This window comes from Leuciscus leuciscus (assembly GCF_965113295.1).
Source record: "Leuciscus leuciscus genome assembly, chromosome: 3".
Lineage (NCBI taxonomy): Eukaryota > Metazoa > Chordata > Actinopteri > Cypriniformes > Leuciscidae > Leuciscus > Leuciscus leuciscus.
The window spans coordinates 37,671,767-37,688,105 of NC_138727.1; the positions used below are offsets into that span (position 1 = coordinate 37,671,767).

Here is a 16,339-nt window from a genome sequence, read left to right on the forward strand (position 1 = left end):
GTGTGAACAGGGCTTAAGTCAGTTGTAGTTGTGTATCAATTCCTTTAAGAAATAGCTGCTTTTAATTAACCATAAATATAGAAATTACTGAATAACACTTTTTAACACTTTATTTAATCAGCAATGTTTTGGTCATGCCGTTCTATGCACTTGTTAAAATGTAAAGTGTGTGTATGTGCATATTTTTCTATCTCAGCTCATTCAATTTACACTGCAAACTCACTGCTAGGCAAAACAATTATTTGCTGTAGATTTAGCAGAGGTGCATTTGTGCTTCTAATTAGCGGTGCAGGAAACACTGTGGATACCTGTTTGAGCTGGGTAAAACATGCATGTGAGCGTTCATCCAGAGAGGCAGCCACAAACATCAAACCGTTGGATGTAATGTCTGCTGAATGTTGCATGGAGCACTGCATTGCTAATTTATAAGCATTTGGGAAGAGCTTGATTCAAAATTTCATATTAATCCTTCTTGGCCAAGAATGGAAAACTTTGGTCCTGGAGGGTCACTGTCCTGCAGAGTTTAGCTCCAACCCTAATCAAACACACCTGAACAAGCTAATCAAAGTTGCCCAGCCCTGTTCTTGGCATTTTGATGCGTAGTCTGACCCTCTGTCAGTGTTAATATTCAGAGTTTGATATTCTAGGGTTCTAGTGGCCCAGATGGAAATGGCGGAGATTATAAATAGCTTATCGTGCTTTTCCTTACACTACTTCCTTTTAATGGATCTCTCCACATCCCTTTTTTAAATAATAGTACGTTCCGTGCCTATCCTTTCTCCCGGTTTGACTGCGCACATTCTGCAGCAATGGGGGAGGGGTGAGTGTTCTCACTTCCATGAGTTTTACCCCCACTAATATTTAAGTACTTCAGTTTTTCATCGTGATCTCTACTTGATTTGTTTGTGTTCTTGGAAATGCTGGTTTGTTCAATCGCTTGCTCATTTGTGACAAGGCTGTTTTGGTTACTGAGGGCAGTTTATTGTTTTTACAGGATTCAGTGATCCAGAGGATGTTAATATTCTTTATTGGTTTAAAAGGAACATGTTTTAAAGGAACCTCTGCAAACGTAGTTGAGTCCAAGCTATGCTTCCCTCCCCCTTCCATCTACTCTTTTGTGTGCTCCTAAACGTGCCTGAGTTCTCTCATGACTAATCCTGGGCTAAGCTTGAGAACCGCTGTATTACAGACTCTTTTCCACAGTTAATTGTATTTTTGTTTTAACATATTTTTTTGCGTCTATATGTGCGCGCTTTCGTTAAAGCTGAGGGGCACTGATGGAGGAGATTGCGACAAACTCAATGCGGATATGTTGGACCTCTGAGTAAGTGGACCTTAGAATGACAACTAGTTAATGTCTGTTTGGAACTCATGTAGTTGTAACGTCCAAGTTAAGAGTGTCTCCCCCTCTCGGTCCTTCTAATGGTATGCTCTGTACTCTCCAGTAATTTTCCACTGTCTGCTCTGGTGTTATACTTTGCAGCAAGAGGGTGGAGCTACACTGCAGTGTGACTGACTCTGCTCTAGAACTAGTTTCAGCTAGTTTGATATGTTGAGACCTAATTTAGGCTATGTTTTTTTTTTTTTTACAGTTCTCAGTTTCAATTCTGTTTCACAGCACATCCACCGCAAAGTTAATTTAGTAAGAAAAAAGTTAAAACCTGAATAATTAAATTAATTAAAGTTAAGAGAACAATTGTTTTTTCCCCCCTTGTAGTTATATTAGCACTCATTTTTCAGTGAGAAGTAATTAGTGTAATTACTGATAGAAATTAGTAGAATTAAATGGTAGCACCCCTGTGAAGTCCATGGTACAGCCCTAGCCCTGCCCCTCCCCCACCTCTGCTCAGTTTTACTGCTAGGCTTTTGATCGCACGACGGCTAGTCACGCTTGCAAATTTCTCCTCCAAGCAGAAGGTGGCCTGCATTTGAGGGTAGTACTGTAAGGTCACAGCTCTCTGTCTTCCTGTACTTATTTAATTGTTTGTATTTTCATTAGTGTCTCTTCGTGCATGATTTATAGAGCTATGTAAAATATATGAAATCAACTAAATGTAATAACGCAGTAAGTGGGGTGCTTGCGATTCACTGCGCATCAGTATTTAGTATAAAAACCATTTTTCTGTAGCTGTGTCACATGTATTGACTATGCTAACATACTAAAAGCAGTTGATTGGTTTTCAATCAGTTGATTTTGGCATGTCTTTCAGGTGTACTCAGTCCTGCTCCTGGAGATTTTCCTGGAGAAAAGGTTCAGAGGTTAAGTTTAACCCTACCTTAGTGCACCTGCTGGTAATTTACAAGATTCTGAGGATCTTGATTAGATTCCTTGTGTGCTTGTTTAGAGGCCGAACTAAACTAGTTTACACACAAGATTGAGCACCCTTGTGTTACAGCTTGAATACTAAAAGCTGTAAAGTGGCATGCAACTACAAAGTGCTTGGTCCAATGAAATGTAAACTTGGAAGATTTTAATAAAGTAGCATGTTAATAAACTAACTCCTTACATGAGCTAAAATTAGCATTTTTTTTTAATTGCGCAGTTTTGAATTGTTTTAAATAAGATAAAGCGAGACCAGACCAAACTACAGACCAGAAAAATCAATCCAGCTGGCCTTTGAGAAAAGGTTCAGAACTTAAATTATTTAAATTTGAATAATGAATAGTTTTATATCAGTTGGATGGGTAAAAGTGGCTGGAGTAGCTGTGTTGCGTGGCATACATAAAAACGGGGTGTTTGTAAACTAAAGGCATCAGGTGCTTCCAATATAGATGGCTTTTATCAATTAGAATGGTGGTGATTACACTTTGATGTGACATGCCACTTGGATGCGGTGTGGACAACATGTTAGTACATGCTATTGGCTTTTTCACCTCACAATATTTCTGAGACAGCATGACCTGCATTTATCTATAAAACAGAGCATGCAGTTAATGTCCAGAGACATTGCTACTATTCCATAACTGTCACTCGTTGAGTGCAAGGTGACAAGGGTAAGGGATGTCTGCATGGATTGAAGAGAGAACCCTTTAAAAGCGCTCCATTAAAACTCCAATGCACAAGTATGAAGCAATGGCACAAGACTGAAGTATGATCAGATATCTCTGAAGAATCACAGGACTAGCCTGCACCTGATTCATAGCGGAAACCATCTTTGTGATGCTGAGAACAGAAGACCAAGGCTTGAATAACTGAATAGACTATGCCCTCTGTAGTAGTTGTGCGATCTTGATGATGCAGCATGATTAAAAGCTGACAATTTTAAAAGCAAAAAATAAGCTCCTGTATGGATGAACTGGATGCATCTAGATGCAAGGAACATCAGATGTGAAGAAACATGCTACATGCATGCTAGACACAGCCCTGAAACAAAGGCACTTTATTTTAATTTAGTCATTTCTTCCTGTTTAATTTACATGATTTGTGCAGCTGCAGTTGTTTGGCTTGCCAGCAGCCGAGCTGGTGGCCATTTTGTGTTATTGCACTGCAGAGCTACTTGTATGAAATGGCAGAGCGGGGGAGGGGCCCTTAAAGAGACTTCGTGGTAATTCTGGCTCTCCATGGTAGCTGCACCGTGTATACGGTTTACTGTTGTTGTGCCGTGTTTGGTTTCAGTCTTTCTTGGAGGATTTAGGCTTCAATGCATGAAATGTTTCATTTCATGCACTTGTATGATCATTTTGTTCGTTTTGGAAAGTAATAATTTATTACACAGAACAAGGACATTTTAGATCAGTTCATTATTACAATTTTATTTTGTAGCTTGATCCGCTAGTTAGTTAGTGTATGTTATCAGGAACAAAGACTGACACATGACCGAGATCTATGACATACAACCCACAGCTAAGCCAGTCTCAACTGGATTCAGCCGGTTTCTGCCGGTCGTGTCTGTGATTAGCTGGCTGTGCATACAGTAGCATTACAAGAGGAAAGCTGTTTTTTTGTTTTGTTTTTTTTTGGCTAAAGGGAGTTATTGAATTATTCGTTTTTAAGATGTATGCAGGTCATGTTTGTACCCATTTCACCAGAAAATCTCTCTAATAATACTTTATTTTTTATTTTAAAAAAAAAATGTGTGGCATGGATTAGCTTCTGTTAATGTTTGTGCTGCCCTACAAATTAGAAAATGGTATATTCCATTTGAGCGTCTATATTTTTACTTGGGTGTCTTCTCTTCATCCCAGTGAAGATTGGGGGAGGATCTTGGCATATCTTATGTTTTTCATGCTAGCAGCGAATAGTTTTTGATTGGTTAATGCATTGAAGAATTTCTTCAAAACTTTTTTTTTGTTGTTGTCTTTTGTCTAAACTTTTTGTTGTGCACTTGCAAATACCGCAACATTTATTCATTTTAAAATGTTTTTGTTGAATGGGACATACAATTTTAAATTATATAAATGCAAATGCTGAACAAGGAGCCAAGAATTTTAGCAGTCCCACAATACTGAATTACAAAAATGGATGAGAAAAAAGCTATAAATAAATATTAGTCTAAACCAATGCTAAATAATAGAGGCAAATAAATACCAATATTCTCCATAACTGTAAAAATGTGTAGTTCTGGCACTCTTTAGCAAAAGTCTCAGGTCTTCTAAAATGAGAATCTCATTTTACACCCTGATTGTAGCCTATACAATTTTGTGTTGTTCTTTTTGTTTTGACTTAAAACATTGAATTAAATGGTAATGACCTGGCTAATGTACAATACTAGTGAGTGAGTTAGCTGGCATCTGCTTCAGTACCAGTAACTAGAGTTAGCTGGCATCTGCTTCAGTACCAGTAACTAGTACTGAGATGCCCACACAGAACCTGCTATTGTATGTCATGTGAAGTCTTAGTCAATACCATTCTCTGTTCATCTTGAGTTGGACATGACTAAAATGACAGTAACTGACAGTGAGTCAGATGCTAATTCATCGAGTGAGTCATTAGACTGATTCAACCTGATAACTCAAGTTTGAATTTTTTTTCTTTTGATTCATTACAAAGAATCAGCATATAGCCTAGTTATTTGTTCACAAATTAGACTACTGTCTTTTGTTGTGTGCAGCCAGCGAGAACAATGCAGTAAAAATGTTTATTCGGTTTATTCATACTATCAGTATTATTTCGCAGTTCTCCTTGGCTTCTTTCTCATCACGTTCATTTCACACTGTGAACTCAGCTCAACTATAATTTCCCTTGCCGTGGTGCTGTAGATTCAGCAGCAGCGTGTCGTAGTCTCTGATTAGCGGTGCAGACAAATCTGTGGCTACTTGTGCAGGGTAAAAGCAGCATGTGGGCCTGCATCCAGATAAAAAAAACAAAAAAAAAACAAAAAAAACATTAACCTGAACTTGTATGAACAATGAAAAGCTTGCTGATATGAATTAGCATTTGGGCAGAACACTACTGAGATTTTAAATTAATGCCTCTTGCCATTCGTGAATTCGCACTACTGAAACGGCTATATAGACTCAGAACTTGCTCCTAAAGCTGGCTTTCTGATTATTGAAACTACTGAGGTGACCAACTGACCAGCAGATTGAGTGTGTTCTCTGCATTGAGAGCTAGTGCTACACACGAATCGGAAAATTCCAAGCTGTTGAGATGAAGCTTGGCAGAGCATAAGCCCCCGTTAAATTTATAAGCTACTAGCCTAGATCTGTAAATGCAGACACACACTATAATTAAATTGTGATTGTATGTTAATTTAGGCAGATTTTAGTAGTACATTCCCTGTCTATTAATTTATACAGTTTTTTTTTTTTTTTTTCTACATGTTCTGCAAAAGTGGGGGAAGCGAGAGTGTTCTCACAATCATGATTTTTATCCCCCTGAAATTTGACAGCTTTTATTTATTAGATTTTTTTTATTGTATGCTTCACTTTTTCGCAATGCATAATTTAATCGAAAGCCTTCAGTTGTTTTGTGGAGTTTGGCTTTGCTTGTTCAATCATGGCAAGGACTTGCAAACTGTTTAGGTTGCTGATGACAGTTGTGTTTCTTGCTGTCTTTCAAAGAAATAATAGTTGGGATCTATTAAAGTCTTACTATTTTTCTAGTGTAGAAGTCCACGTTTTAAAGACAACTGCAAACATGGAAGAGTCCAACATGTGCTCCCCTCCCCCTTCCATGAACTCCTTTGTGTGCTCCTTGAGGTGGTGTGACTAGACATGCTTGCGTTCTCTCATGACTAATCATGGGCTACGTTTGAGACCCGCTGTATTACAGATTCATATCCCAAATTATTTAAATGTTTCGATTAAAAAATATTTGCGTCTGCCTCAATATGCGCTTAAAGTTGGGTCTCATTGGAACACCTCAGTGCTGTTTGGCAGACATAGCAGACTCTCGATTAGTTGGACCTCATATGGAAAAGACCTGTAATTAATGTCTGTTTGGAACTCGAACCGTTGTAACGTCCAAGTTAAGAGTGTCTCCCCCTCTCGGCCCTTCTAATGGTATGCTCTGTACTCTCCAGTAATTTTCCGTTGTCTGCTCTGCTGTGTTACTTTGCAGCAAGAGGGTGGAGCTACACTGCAGTGTGACTGACTCTGCTCTAGAACTAGTTTCAGCTAGTTTGATATGTTGAGATCTAATGTTTGTTTAAAACCGTTTTCAGTTTAAATTCTGTTTAACATGTTTAATTCTCTCAACATGTTTTATTTAATTTGGTAAGAAAAATCCAAAAGGATAACCGGAATAAACGTATTGCTAAGAGAACAATCCTTTTTATCCCCTCTGCAGTTATGTGGATATATATAGTACAGCTCATTTGTCTGTGTCAAATATTGTATATTAGTGTGTTTAATACTTATTGAAATGAATAATGGTAGCACCCCTGTAAAATCCATGGTACAGCCCTAGCCCTGCCCCTCCCCCACCTCTGCTCAGTTTTACTGCTAGGCTTTTGATCGCACGACGGCTAGTCACGCTTGCAAATTTCTCCTCCAAGCAGAAGGTGGCCTGCATTTGAGGATAGCAGTGTAAGGTCACAGCTCTCTGTCTTCCTGTACTTTTGTAGTTTTGTTTCTTTTTAGTAGAATCCTTGTGGGAATGTGGTTTATTTTACTAGATTGCACAATATGTTTACATGTGATTTATCAAAGTTAGACATGTTTTTGCGATTTTTTTTTATTTTTTTTTTTATTTATTTTTTTTTTTATTTATTTTTTTACCGTTAGTTTAAAATGCGGGTATTTTAAAAAAAAACTTAAAAAAACCCATTTTGCTACATAATGCGATATTGATGAGTGTCTAACATGTGCTAAAAATGTATGTTGGTTCTTAACCAGTTTATTTAGGCAGATATTATGTGGTTCAGGGGTACTCAGTCCTGAGATTTTCCTTTAATCTGAATTTAGGTTCAACCCTCGTTTAACTCACCTGTGGTAATTTACAGGTGATCCTGAGGAGCATGATTAGCTGGTTCAGGTCCCTTTTTGGAACCAAACACAATCTTGAAAATCAAATCTGCACAGAGGTAAATCCCCAGTAGGATTGAGCACCCTTGTAGTAGAGCTAACATACTTAGGCCTTTTCCTTTAACAGTGCTTGCCAAATGTATTTAACTAAAATAAATAGATTGACTTAGCCATGCATGTCTAGAGATGTTGCTTCTATTCTATAACTCTGACTTGTCAAGTACAATGTGTTGAAGATGAGGAACACGGATTGAAGAGTACTATAACATCGTAGAACTCCAGGATGAAGCAAAACCGGAAGACTGATGATAATATAGCTCAATGGAGCAACACCCACCTGACGCATCAATTTAAACATCTTTACGCTGTCCAGAAGACAAAAGGCCACCTCTGTGCTATCATATAGCAGGTTATTTTGTGGGATCTAAAGACGTGAATGATTGAAGACAATTGGAGTTTCACAACCTTCAAGAGGATGAATTGAAGCACCTTCTTGACGCAAAAAGAAAATCAACTGCTGGAAGGAACTCCGACGTTAGGAACCGGAGAGAGTCAGATGCTTGCTCCATGCGAGTTGGCTAAATTAAAATAGACAACTTGTAAAATCAAATCTAATCTGGTTTAAGTCACATGGATAGTGCAGTTGTTTGGCTTGCCAGCAGCCGAGCTGGTGGCCATTTTGTGTTATTGCACTGCAGAGCTACTTGTATGAAATGGCAGAGCGGGGGAGGGGCCCTTAAAGAGACTTCGCTGTAATTCTGGCTCTCAGTGGTAACTGCAGAATGTGCACGGTTTACTGTTGTTGTGCCGCGTTTGATTCCTGTCATTCTAGAAGGAGTTTAAGCTCTAGTGCCTGAAATATTTTCTATTTCACGCATATGTAAGACAGTCTTGTGGGGTTTTGACACTGTTATTGATCAGACAGTGAGCAAAGTGAGGAAAATAAGTTCATTTATCAAATAAAATTGCCAGAAATTAGTTAATCTGATTGCTTTACCAGAAACCTCCAAGTGTTTTTTTTTTAGGCACATGAGAGAGATCTATGAGATTGTCTCAACTGGTTTCAGTCTGTTATTAGCTGGGTGTGCATACAGCAGTTTTTAAAGGAAAGCTGTTTTTATACAAACAGTTGTTGTGTTGGAGGGTTTTAAGATGGGTTCAAGTTGTTGTAATGCTCTTATTTCACCAGTGGCCCTAAATGTTGTAAGTATTAGGCCATATCCTTTGCCGGTCATCTGCGCTTGTACTTCTCTTGTGCTTGTACATCTGCGCTACATTCTCTTGGGAATTCTCTACTTGCGAGTTAGGAATTCGCAATAACATCGGGATTCGGTTTCAAGTGATTTTGGTCGGAATAAAATCCGCTTTTTCTTCTTACCAACAAAGAAGGGAGTTTATTTGACACTAATACTGTATAATAAAGAGCAAATGTGGAACTTTAGGTCTGAATCTGATGCTTTATCTTCTGCTGCCACAGAAAACTATGAAATGTAGTTTGGGAGCACGTCTCATTGTAAAACAGCTGTGTCTCAAAGCCGTAATCATGATATTCAGTTGTCGGAATCCCCTTGGTGTAGTGAATTTTTTTTTTTTTATCACACAATTAAAAATATCATTATAAAAATCTTCTGCTAATAAATTTTATTAGAATAAAACAGAAGCCAGTAATCATGTACGCAACAATATTAGCAGTGCCGTGATAAGAAATGTAAAAAATAGACCAGAATAGTTATAACGTCGTAAAGTAAAGCTAAAGCTAGTGCGAAACCGTAGAGAAATGAATATAATAGATTGAATCTTTTACACCCTGATAGCATTTTTTTTTTTATTGTTCTCATCATAGCTGCAGTATTATGCTCTTTTTTTTTTTATTTAATTCCCTTGTGACTGTACTGAGAAGGTGCCAGACTTCCTCTATATGAAAACAAAGAGCTTCAAATTTATCAGATAAAAACCATGCTGTTCAGCCTCCTTCAAGGCCTTCATCCGACATTAGGAACATCAGACACACAACTGCAAAATACTATACAAAGTTTTATCACGGTCTTCCTTGTATTCAAATTACTGCATCTCCACACCCCTGCTTTTAGTTATCGTACGATCCCTGTCTCTCTTTTTTTTTTACCGTTTTGACTGCACATTCTTCAGCAGTGGGGGAGGAGTGAGTGTTCTCATTGCATGAGTTTCACCTCCACTCTAATGGAACTTCTTTTCCATTCCCATTTTACACTTTTTTTGGTGTAATTTCTCTCTGCAGTTTCATGGAATGTTTTTCCTAATGGTCTTCTAAAGGAAAAAAAGAAAGAAAAAAAGACTGGTGTTTTTCTGGTGTGGAAATCAATACGTTTCCAAAACAACTTTTTATGCAGCAGATAACTCTTTTCCTTCCGTTCACACTTGGTGTGAGATGGCTAGACGTACTTGCGTTCTCTCATGATCATGAGATGCGCCTGAGAAGTATTAGGTTCATTGTGCACATCATTCATGCACGTTTATTGATTGTGGATGGCGCCGAATATGTTAGTACGAAAGGGGCATTGACAAGCTCAGTGCTGCTAGGCAGACGTATGTCTTAACCAGATGTGGTGCAACTAGATTTCAACAGCAAGCGAACTTTGTCCACTCTGAAAGTGAAAATGCTTTGCGACAAAATCACATCAGTATGTGGGTTTTCTCAGTTTGCACATTCTCTTGCACTCGCAATATATTATGCACATTACTGCTGAAACTGCGTCAATCTAATGCCTGCTACAGACTGTAATTTGGGGAATCCTATAAGATCACACTGTACGACATGGATCTAAAAAACTTGTGTACGACATTTATGCAGACTGTACGATGATGACACCTATTGAATCGTAGGCTACGACGCAAGTTAGTATAGAAGAATAAAAAGTCAGCATTCGCGAGTAATAAACAAATAAAGCAAGATGGATCCCATTTTTGGCAATTGTGGTTTTTATGTGCGCTGGAGAAAACAAAAAAAGTACATGAAAGGAGAATATGGACGAGGGAAAAGAGGCCAACTTGGCATGCCAATTTTGTAAATGGAGCTCGAGTTTTGCATTTTAATTGGCTAGTCAGTAGACGTAGGTTGTATCAGCAAACACACTATGAGATGATCATGCCAAATTTCTGACAATGTCAGAAAATGATCGCAGGCTGTCTTTGGTTGCAAGACCGTGACAACTGCCATCTTTGAACCTCTCTCACTGTACGACATAGGACCACAGAAATCGCCACGATTGGTCATCTTTCGTCTGGGACAGTCCAAAATAGTCCAATGTGTACCAGGCATAAGATCCACAAACCTTGTGTTTTCATGACTTCTATGATGTGTTTCCAGGCAGCACCATTTTTATTTGTATATCCTTTTGGATATTCAGGGATGTCATATTTGATGTTTGTGAAAATGGGTAAAGCTGCAAAAATGGAAACCGTGAGATGGGCAAAGTTCAGTGTCGCTTGTCATGGCTAGGACAGGAGCGTGGATTCATGTGGAAGAGCGCTTTGGTCATGGCGCGTCTGGTTTGGATCATGTCAGACTTCGGAGTATGTGAAAACGCATCATCAGTGCTAATACTGTCTGCTGGGAACTCCATGAGTTGCAACATAAATGTCATTAGGCTTTAGGAGATCTGTTAAATTTGTTGTGCTAATATTTCTTTTTTTCGTGTGTGAAAATTGACAGCAGAAATAGCAGCTATCTGAACTAGAATAGATTTGTTTAGATAAGGTCGTCTATGTTGTTCTCAAGGACTGATTGTAGGGATTTTTTTTATGCCCTTTTCAGTTTTATTTATAGGCACAGTTGAGAGATGACAGGAAAGGATTGGGAGAAGAGGAGGGAATAAAATCGGAAAATGTCATGAGCTGGATTAGTACTTCTATTGCTGGAATGAACACTTTAGTTAAATGTGTCAGAACACCTGCACTAACTGCTGTGCCTAACAAAATTTAGTTTTTGAGTGATATTTAGTCAGGATAGGTTTCCTTTACTAGGAAAACAATGAATAGAACAATTCATTTCTTGTGAGTTATTCGATTTCGCATAGTCATGAAATATCATCACAATTTTTGCTATTTTTTTAGCTGAGAATGGTTCAATGTGACTAAGAGGTAATAGTCAAAAGGCATGAAATATGAATATGCTTAATTGTCTGGCATCACATTGAAAATGGTGATAGCTCATTTTGCTCAGTTGTTTACATTTATGGTTTTTGACCTTTTACCTTGTGATAAACCTGCTTTTGTGCAATAGCAAAGCTACTGCCAAAATATTTTTGTGCTGTATTGGGATGTACGCTACCAAGTTATGTATTGAAAAATATGGACTTTAGTAAAAATGCTTATAGGCAAATTGTTGTCATTTGGTTTATTTTTAAAATGCAGAGCAGATTCAGTTTTGCTGCGCTCCCTCTTGTGTTGACACACAGCGGTGCACGTGAGACACCCCTCTTCTGTTGCAATGGTACGATCCACATCGCAGTAATTTTCCACCCTGTTTTCTCTGTGCCTGCAGCAGTGGGGGAGGGGTCTGTTTTTTGCTTTACAGCATATGGCAGTTTTTCTTTCTTGCTGCTGATGTTTTTTTCCTTTGTTCTTTATTTTCTCCTCTTTTCTAAAGGTTTTTGTATGAATGTCTTGTTTTTGAACACCTTTAATTGCAGGTTTGAGACTGCTGGTCGGTCAGTGAGATTTTATGATGAGATGAATCATCTCACAGGCTTATCATAAGTCAAAATGTGACCTTTTGTTTCATATAACGCTGGCCTGTTGGTTGTAACGCTACAATTGTGTGTAGCTACACTGTTTTTCTATTCTAGTTACAGCCAACACCTTACAAAGAATGTGCTCCGCCTCTCCACATGAGATCCCTTCCCCCTCCCGTTCTCTCTGTCTCTCTCTGTTCCTCTTTTCTTGTTGTGTGCGCTTTGAGCTAGTTGGAAGCTAGGCATGCTCCCATTTTTGCGCTCCCTACTAATCAAGGCCTACTCCTGAAGACTAAACCTCAAGGTTGTTTTTTGAGCTGTTTTGGTTATTGAGGACTTCAATTTTTTCGCATTCAAATTTAGTGTTGTGTACTTGTAAGATTAATGGACATTTTGGTGGATGTTTGTTTTATCTGTTTTAAGAAAAATTCTAGATGTATTTTCATGTCTTCGTATTATCGCAGAAACAACCCTTTTTACGTTTTTTTTTTTTGTTTTTGTTTTTTTGGTCTTTTTTGTTTTGGCTGTTAGTGAGAATTGTGCAGTTCTAACATGATTGAGATCATCTATTTTACATTTGACTGGGATATTTTCAAGTCATACTTTGGGCTTTGGCATCAGGAAGTGTTGATTGCGTGCAAACCGTAAACGAACGCAATTCCTTGCGATCTTTTGATATTTAATGCCTTCTAATGGAATATTAGTGATTTGCTTATTTTAGATGGAGCAAACCTTTTTTTTTTTGTCAGCTTACCATAGAACTTATTGCAGGTATTTTACCTTGAAACGGTTTTCAATACGGGATACAATGTTCGGCTATTTTGCGAACAGTTCTTTATTAGCAGTCCACAAGAGGTTATATCGCTGAAATCAACTTGCATTGAGCGGGACTTGGATATTCAGGCCTGAGCCTCTGGAGGAGGAGTACTGTAAAACTGAGCCTGGCTTTACACCGCAGCTCTGGCGACCATTTTGCAATGAGCGGGAACCTCAGTGTCTATGTTTACAGTTGGGGTGGGGGAGGGCCACAGTGAGGCTGTGCGCGGTGATCAACATTAGAACAACAAGCTTCCCAGAAGCTAGCAGCCATTTTTATAAAATGAATGTATTTTCTGTGGACATAAAACCGAGGACATGGAGGAATACAGAGATGCACTTTATTACTCTTTAGTTTTTGTCACACATTAGTGTTTTTTGGGAGGGGGGTTTATGACATGAAATGTCAAATGTTTTTTAGTGTTCGTTTTGGGTTACTAAATGGCTGTCTGTTGTCAGCTTGCTTGACACCTTAATTTGTGTCTTGTACAACCTTGTTACCTGTCTTGCTCCTGACTCAGCAGTTTGTGGTGACACTTCAGTGTTTAGAAAGGAAAATTTGTCAAAGCTAATAGAACTTACAAGTGAATTAAGTAAAAATCTTTTTCGTGGTTGTCATGGATACCAGAACTTTGGGGAATGGCTGTTGACAGGAGGTTAAAGATTTTGCTAATGGACTGGTGTGTGTATATATATGTAAGCCACGTCATTCACACCTGCCAGGATGACAATTGCTAATTTAGCAGCACAGCAGCAATGTGGTGTCCTGTGGATTTATGCTTGCAGATCTTGGCAAGATATTTTTTTGGGATGTGTAGTAAACAAAGAAAAGATGAGAATAACTGGAGTAGAGAATAAGTACTGAGAATAAGTTGATGTTAAGCATTAGAATGAGCATTAGTAAGGTGCTTTGATGCTAATAGCAAGTTCAATGCTAGCAATTTGCTCAGCTGTTATCATTGGGAATATTGTAAAATACAGGAAATTGTTTAATATTTTGAGGTTTATGGTATTTTGATTTTGTTTATAAATGTTGGTGTTGGCTGAGAGGAGTTACTTTTACTAGTATTGAATGGTTTTATTGCTTAAGTAACAAACTTGACCATATTATTTCTTGTTTCAGATCACAAGTTTTTAATTGTTTAAATGCCAAGAGGCTATTCTTTTTATATTAATTTAGAAACTTCTAGTATCTTAAGCTCTGAAAGAGAACACCAGTATTGTAATTTATTTTTAAATGCATGTCCTCCAGTAAAATTCAGTCTTTTTAAATGGCAAATAGGGTTTAATATTACCTCGTCTTATCAGGATAACAATTTGCAGCGTACTTCTTTACCACATATTGTGTGATGTACTTATTTTGTGATTAATCTGAATTTAATTAGTTTCTAAATTGTGTAGTATTGGGGAAACATCTACTTTAATTGCAGGATGTCACCACCTTTGTTTCTTTAGCTGTTTGCTCAAGTTCTTTGTTTTTCTCTGTAGATTGTTATTTTTGCACAGCTTGCAATGAGTTCACTGTATGTGGCCTTTGTCATAACATTTGGCAACAGATTCAGCATGGATTGTAATCCATGTGCGTAGAAATAAGGAAATATGTTGACTAGATTGCTAAATAATCAAGTAGACAATATGCTAGCGCTCATCGGTTATGTTAAATTACTGGGTTATGATTACGTAACATTTTGAAAGCAACTTATTAATTAAAACATGAGGGAGGGAGGGAGCTGAAGGATGTTTGGATATGGTTATGAGCTGAAGAACTAACTTTAGCATGAAATTAGTTAGAATGTGTGCGAAACTATTTTTAACTTAATTTCATACCTAATATTTCAATTCTTTCTTTCTTTTTTTTAGGATCCTCAAGCGACTGGCTGCCTAATCCATGAACAGGAAAGTACGAGACATTACAGAAGCCTGGTAAGACAAACTAATGTCTTTTTGTGATGATTAACATGGAGACAGAAGTACGAGTCTAGTTTAAGTACGATAGTAACTTTGAAAATCTGCATTATATAATGAACTCCTCTTGTCGCTAGCAGATTCTGTAGTGTGCTGCTCTTATTGGCTAAGAATTGCACCAATCACGTTGAGGGGGAGGACACAAAGTCTGCTCTCCCTCTTATTATTCTGAAATCAGATGCACTGCTGGCTGTTACGGCCCTACCAACTCGCTAGTCATGTCAATTGAACTGAGGAAGGTTATTGGTTTTTGTTAGGTAACTCTTTTCAAAACAGATTTCTAGTGGTTTGTGGCTTGTTTATTAGAGAGATGCTTCAGCTCAGACTGATAGTGTGGATAAACAGATCTAAACAGTGTAGTACTTTTACTTTGGAGGAATTACAATCTAAAAAAAACTTGTCAAAGCCTTAGTCCAAGGTTATTATTACGGTTTTGTTACAGTTAACAGAAGGTATTGTGATTGAGGTCAAGAGAAAATGGCAATGGAAAAGAACAGCAGGAAATGGCTTTTAGATGAATGACAGTGACACCTTGTGGTCACTCTTCAGTAAAGACACTTGTACTTGGTTAGATTAATCAGATGTGTTGAGTACTGCATGGAGTTTTGCTAACTAGCCTGTTTAGGATATAAAACATTTGTTTGACCATATCCTCGTATTGTTTCGCAGGTGAAAATGGAAGTAGCTGTACCTGAGGAACCTCAGAAGAAAATCTTCCGTGCACGGAAAACTATGAAGATGAGTGATCGGCAACAACTGGAAGCTCTGCACAACACCCTGACAACCACCAATTCCAGCTCCGCCTCTTACTCCTCTTCCTCATCACAACCTCAGACACCGCTGGTGAATGGCACCCACACCGAGGAGAAGGAGAAGGAGAAGGATAAGGAGAAGGATAAGGAGAAAGAGAAAGTGAAGGAGAAAGAGAAAGACTTGACTCATAAAGAGGCCGACTTGATGTCACCTGCCCCGGATTCAGCTCGCTGTTCCCCTTCTCCATCTGTCTCTCGATCCCCCTCTCCACCCAACGCACAGGCTACCTCACCTTCTATGGATATGGACGACCCCCTTGTGGCCACAGAAGAGAAAAAGGAGACAAGCAATAAAAGTTCCTCCTCTTCTCTCTCTGCTTCTCCATCTGGGTTAAACTGTGATCCAGAGGTTAAAGAAGGATTTTTGTGCTTGAGCGAAGAGGATGAAATCCAAGCAGACAAAGATGAAAACAAAGAAAGTAGCGAGGAGAAGATGAATGTAGATGACGAGAAAGAGGACCAAAAAGATGAAAAAGGCACTTCTGAAAATGCAGGAGGTGAGAATGTCTAGAAACCCAACCTGCCTGCAAACTACTGGTCAATCTATAATTTCGGGGTGGTGAGATCTTTGTCATTCTTGCATTCCCATACAATTTATTTGTGGAGACTGTAAAAAGGCACTCCTTT

General features: G+C 38.3%; 1 protein-coding gene and 1 long non-coding RNA gene across 8 annotated transcripts in view; one reads left to right on the plus strand and one right to left on the minus strand.

Annotated features, from left to right (window-relative positions):
- atf7ip (activating transcription factor 7 interacting protein) overlaps window positions 1-16,339 on the plus strand; it is a 43,371-nt gene that overhangs the window by 20,319 nt on the left and 6,713 nt on the right. For 3 of the 7 annotated variants that reach the window (XM_082163580.1, XM_082163579.1, XM_082163577.1), the window contains exons 2-3: window positions 14,796-14,858; window positions 15,570-16,209. In XM_082163580.1, coding sequence (XP_082019706.1) covers window positions 15,576-16,209 — 634 coding nt within the window. In that variant the 5' untranslated portion in view covers window positions 14,796-14,858; window positions 15,570-15,575. Of the gene's footprint in view, window positions 1-1,971; window positions 6,970-6,991; window positions 7,467-7,490; window positions 12,424-14,795; window positions 14,859-14,910; window positions 15,158-15,569; window positions 16,210-16,339 lie in introns of those variants that run through there. The other 4 variants (XM_082163582.1, XM_082163578.1, XM_082163581.1 and 1 more) reach the window with 4 other exon arrangements.
- LOC309494308 lies at window positions 12,790-14,836 on the minus strand. The gene is made up of 2 exons (XR_014204289.1): window positions 14,703-14,836; window positions 12,790-14,600 (listed from the first exon to the last, which is right to left on the minus strand). It is a non-coding gene; the product is annotated as an uncharacterized lncRNA (long non-coding RNA).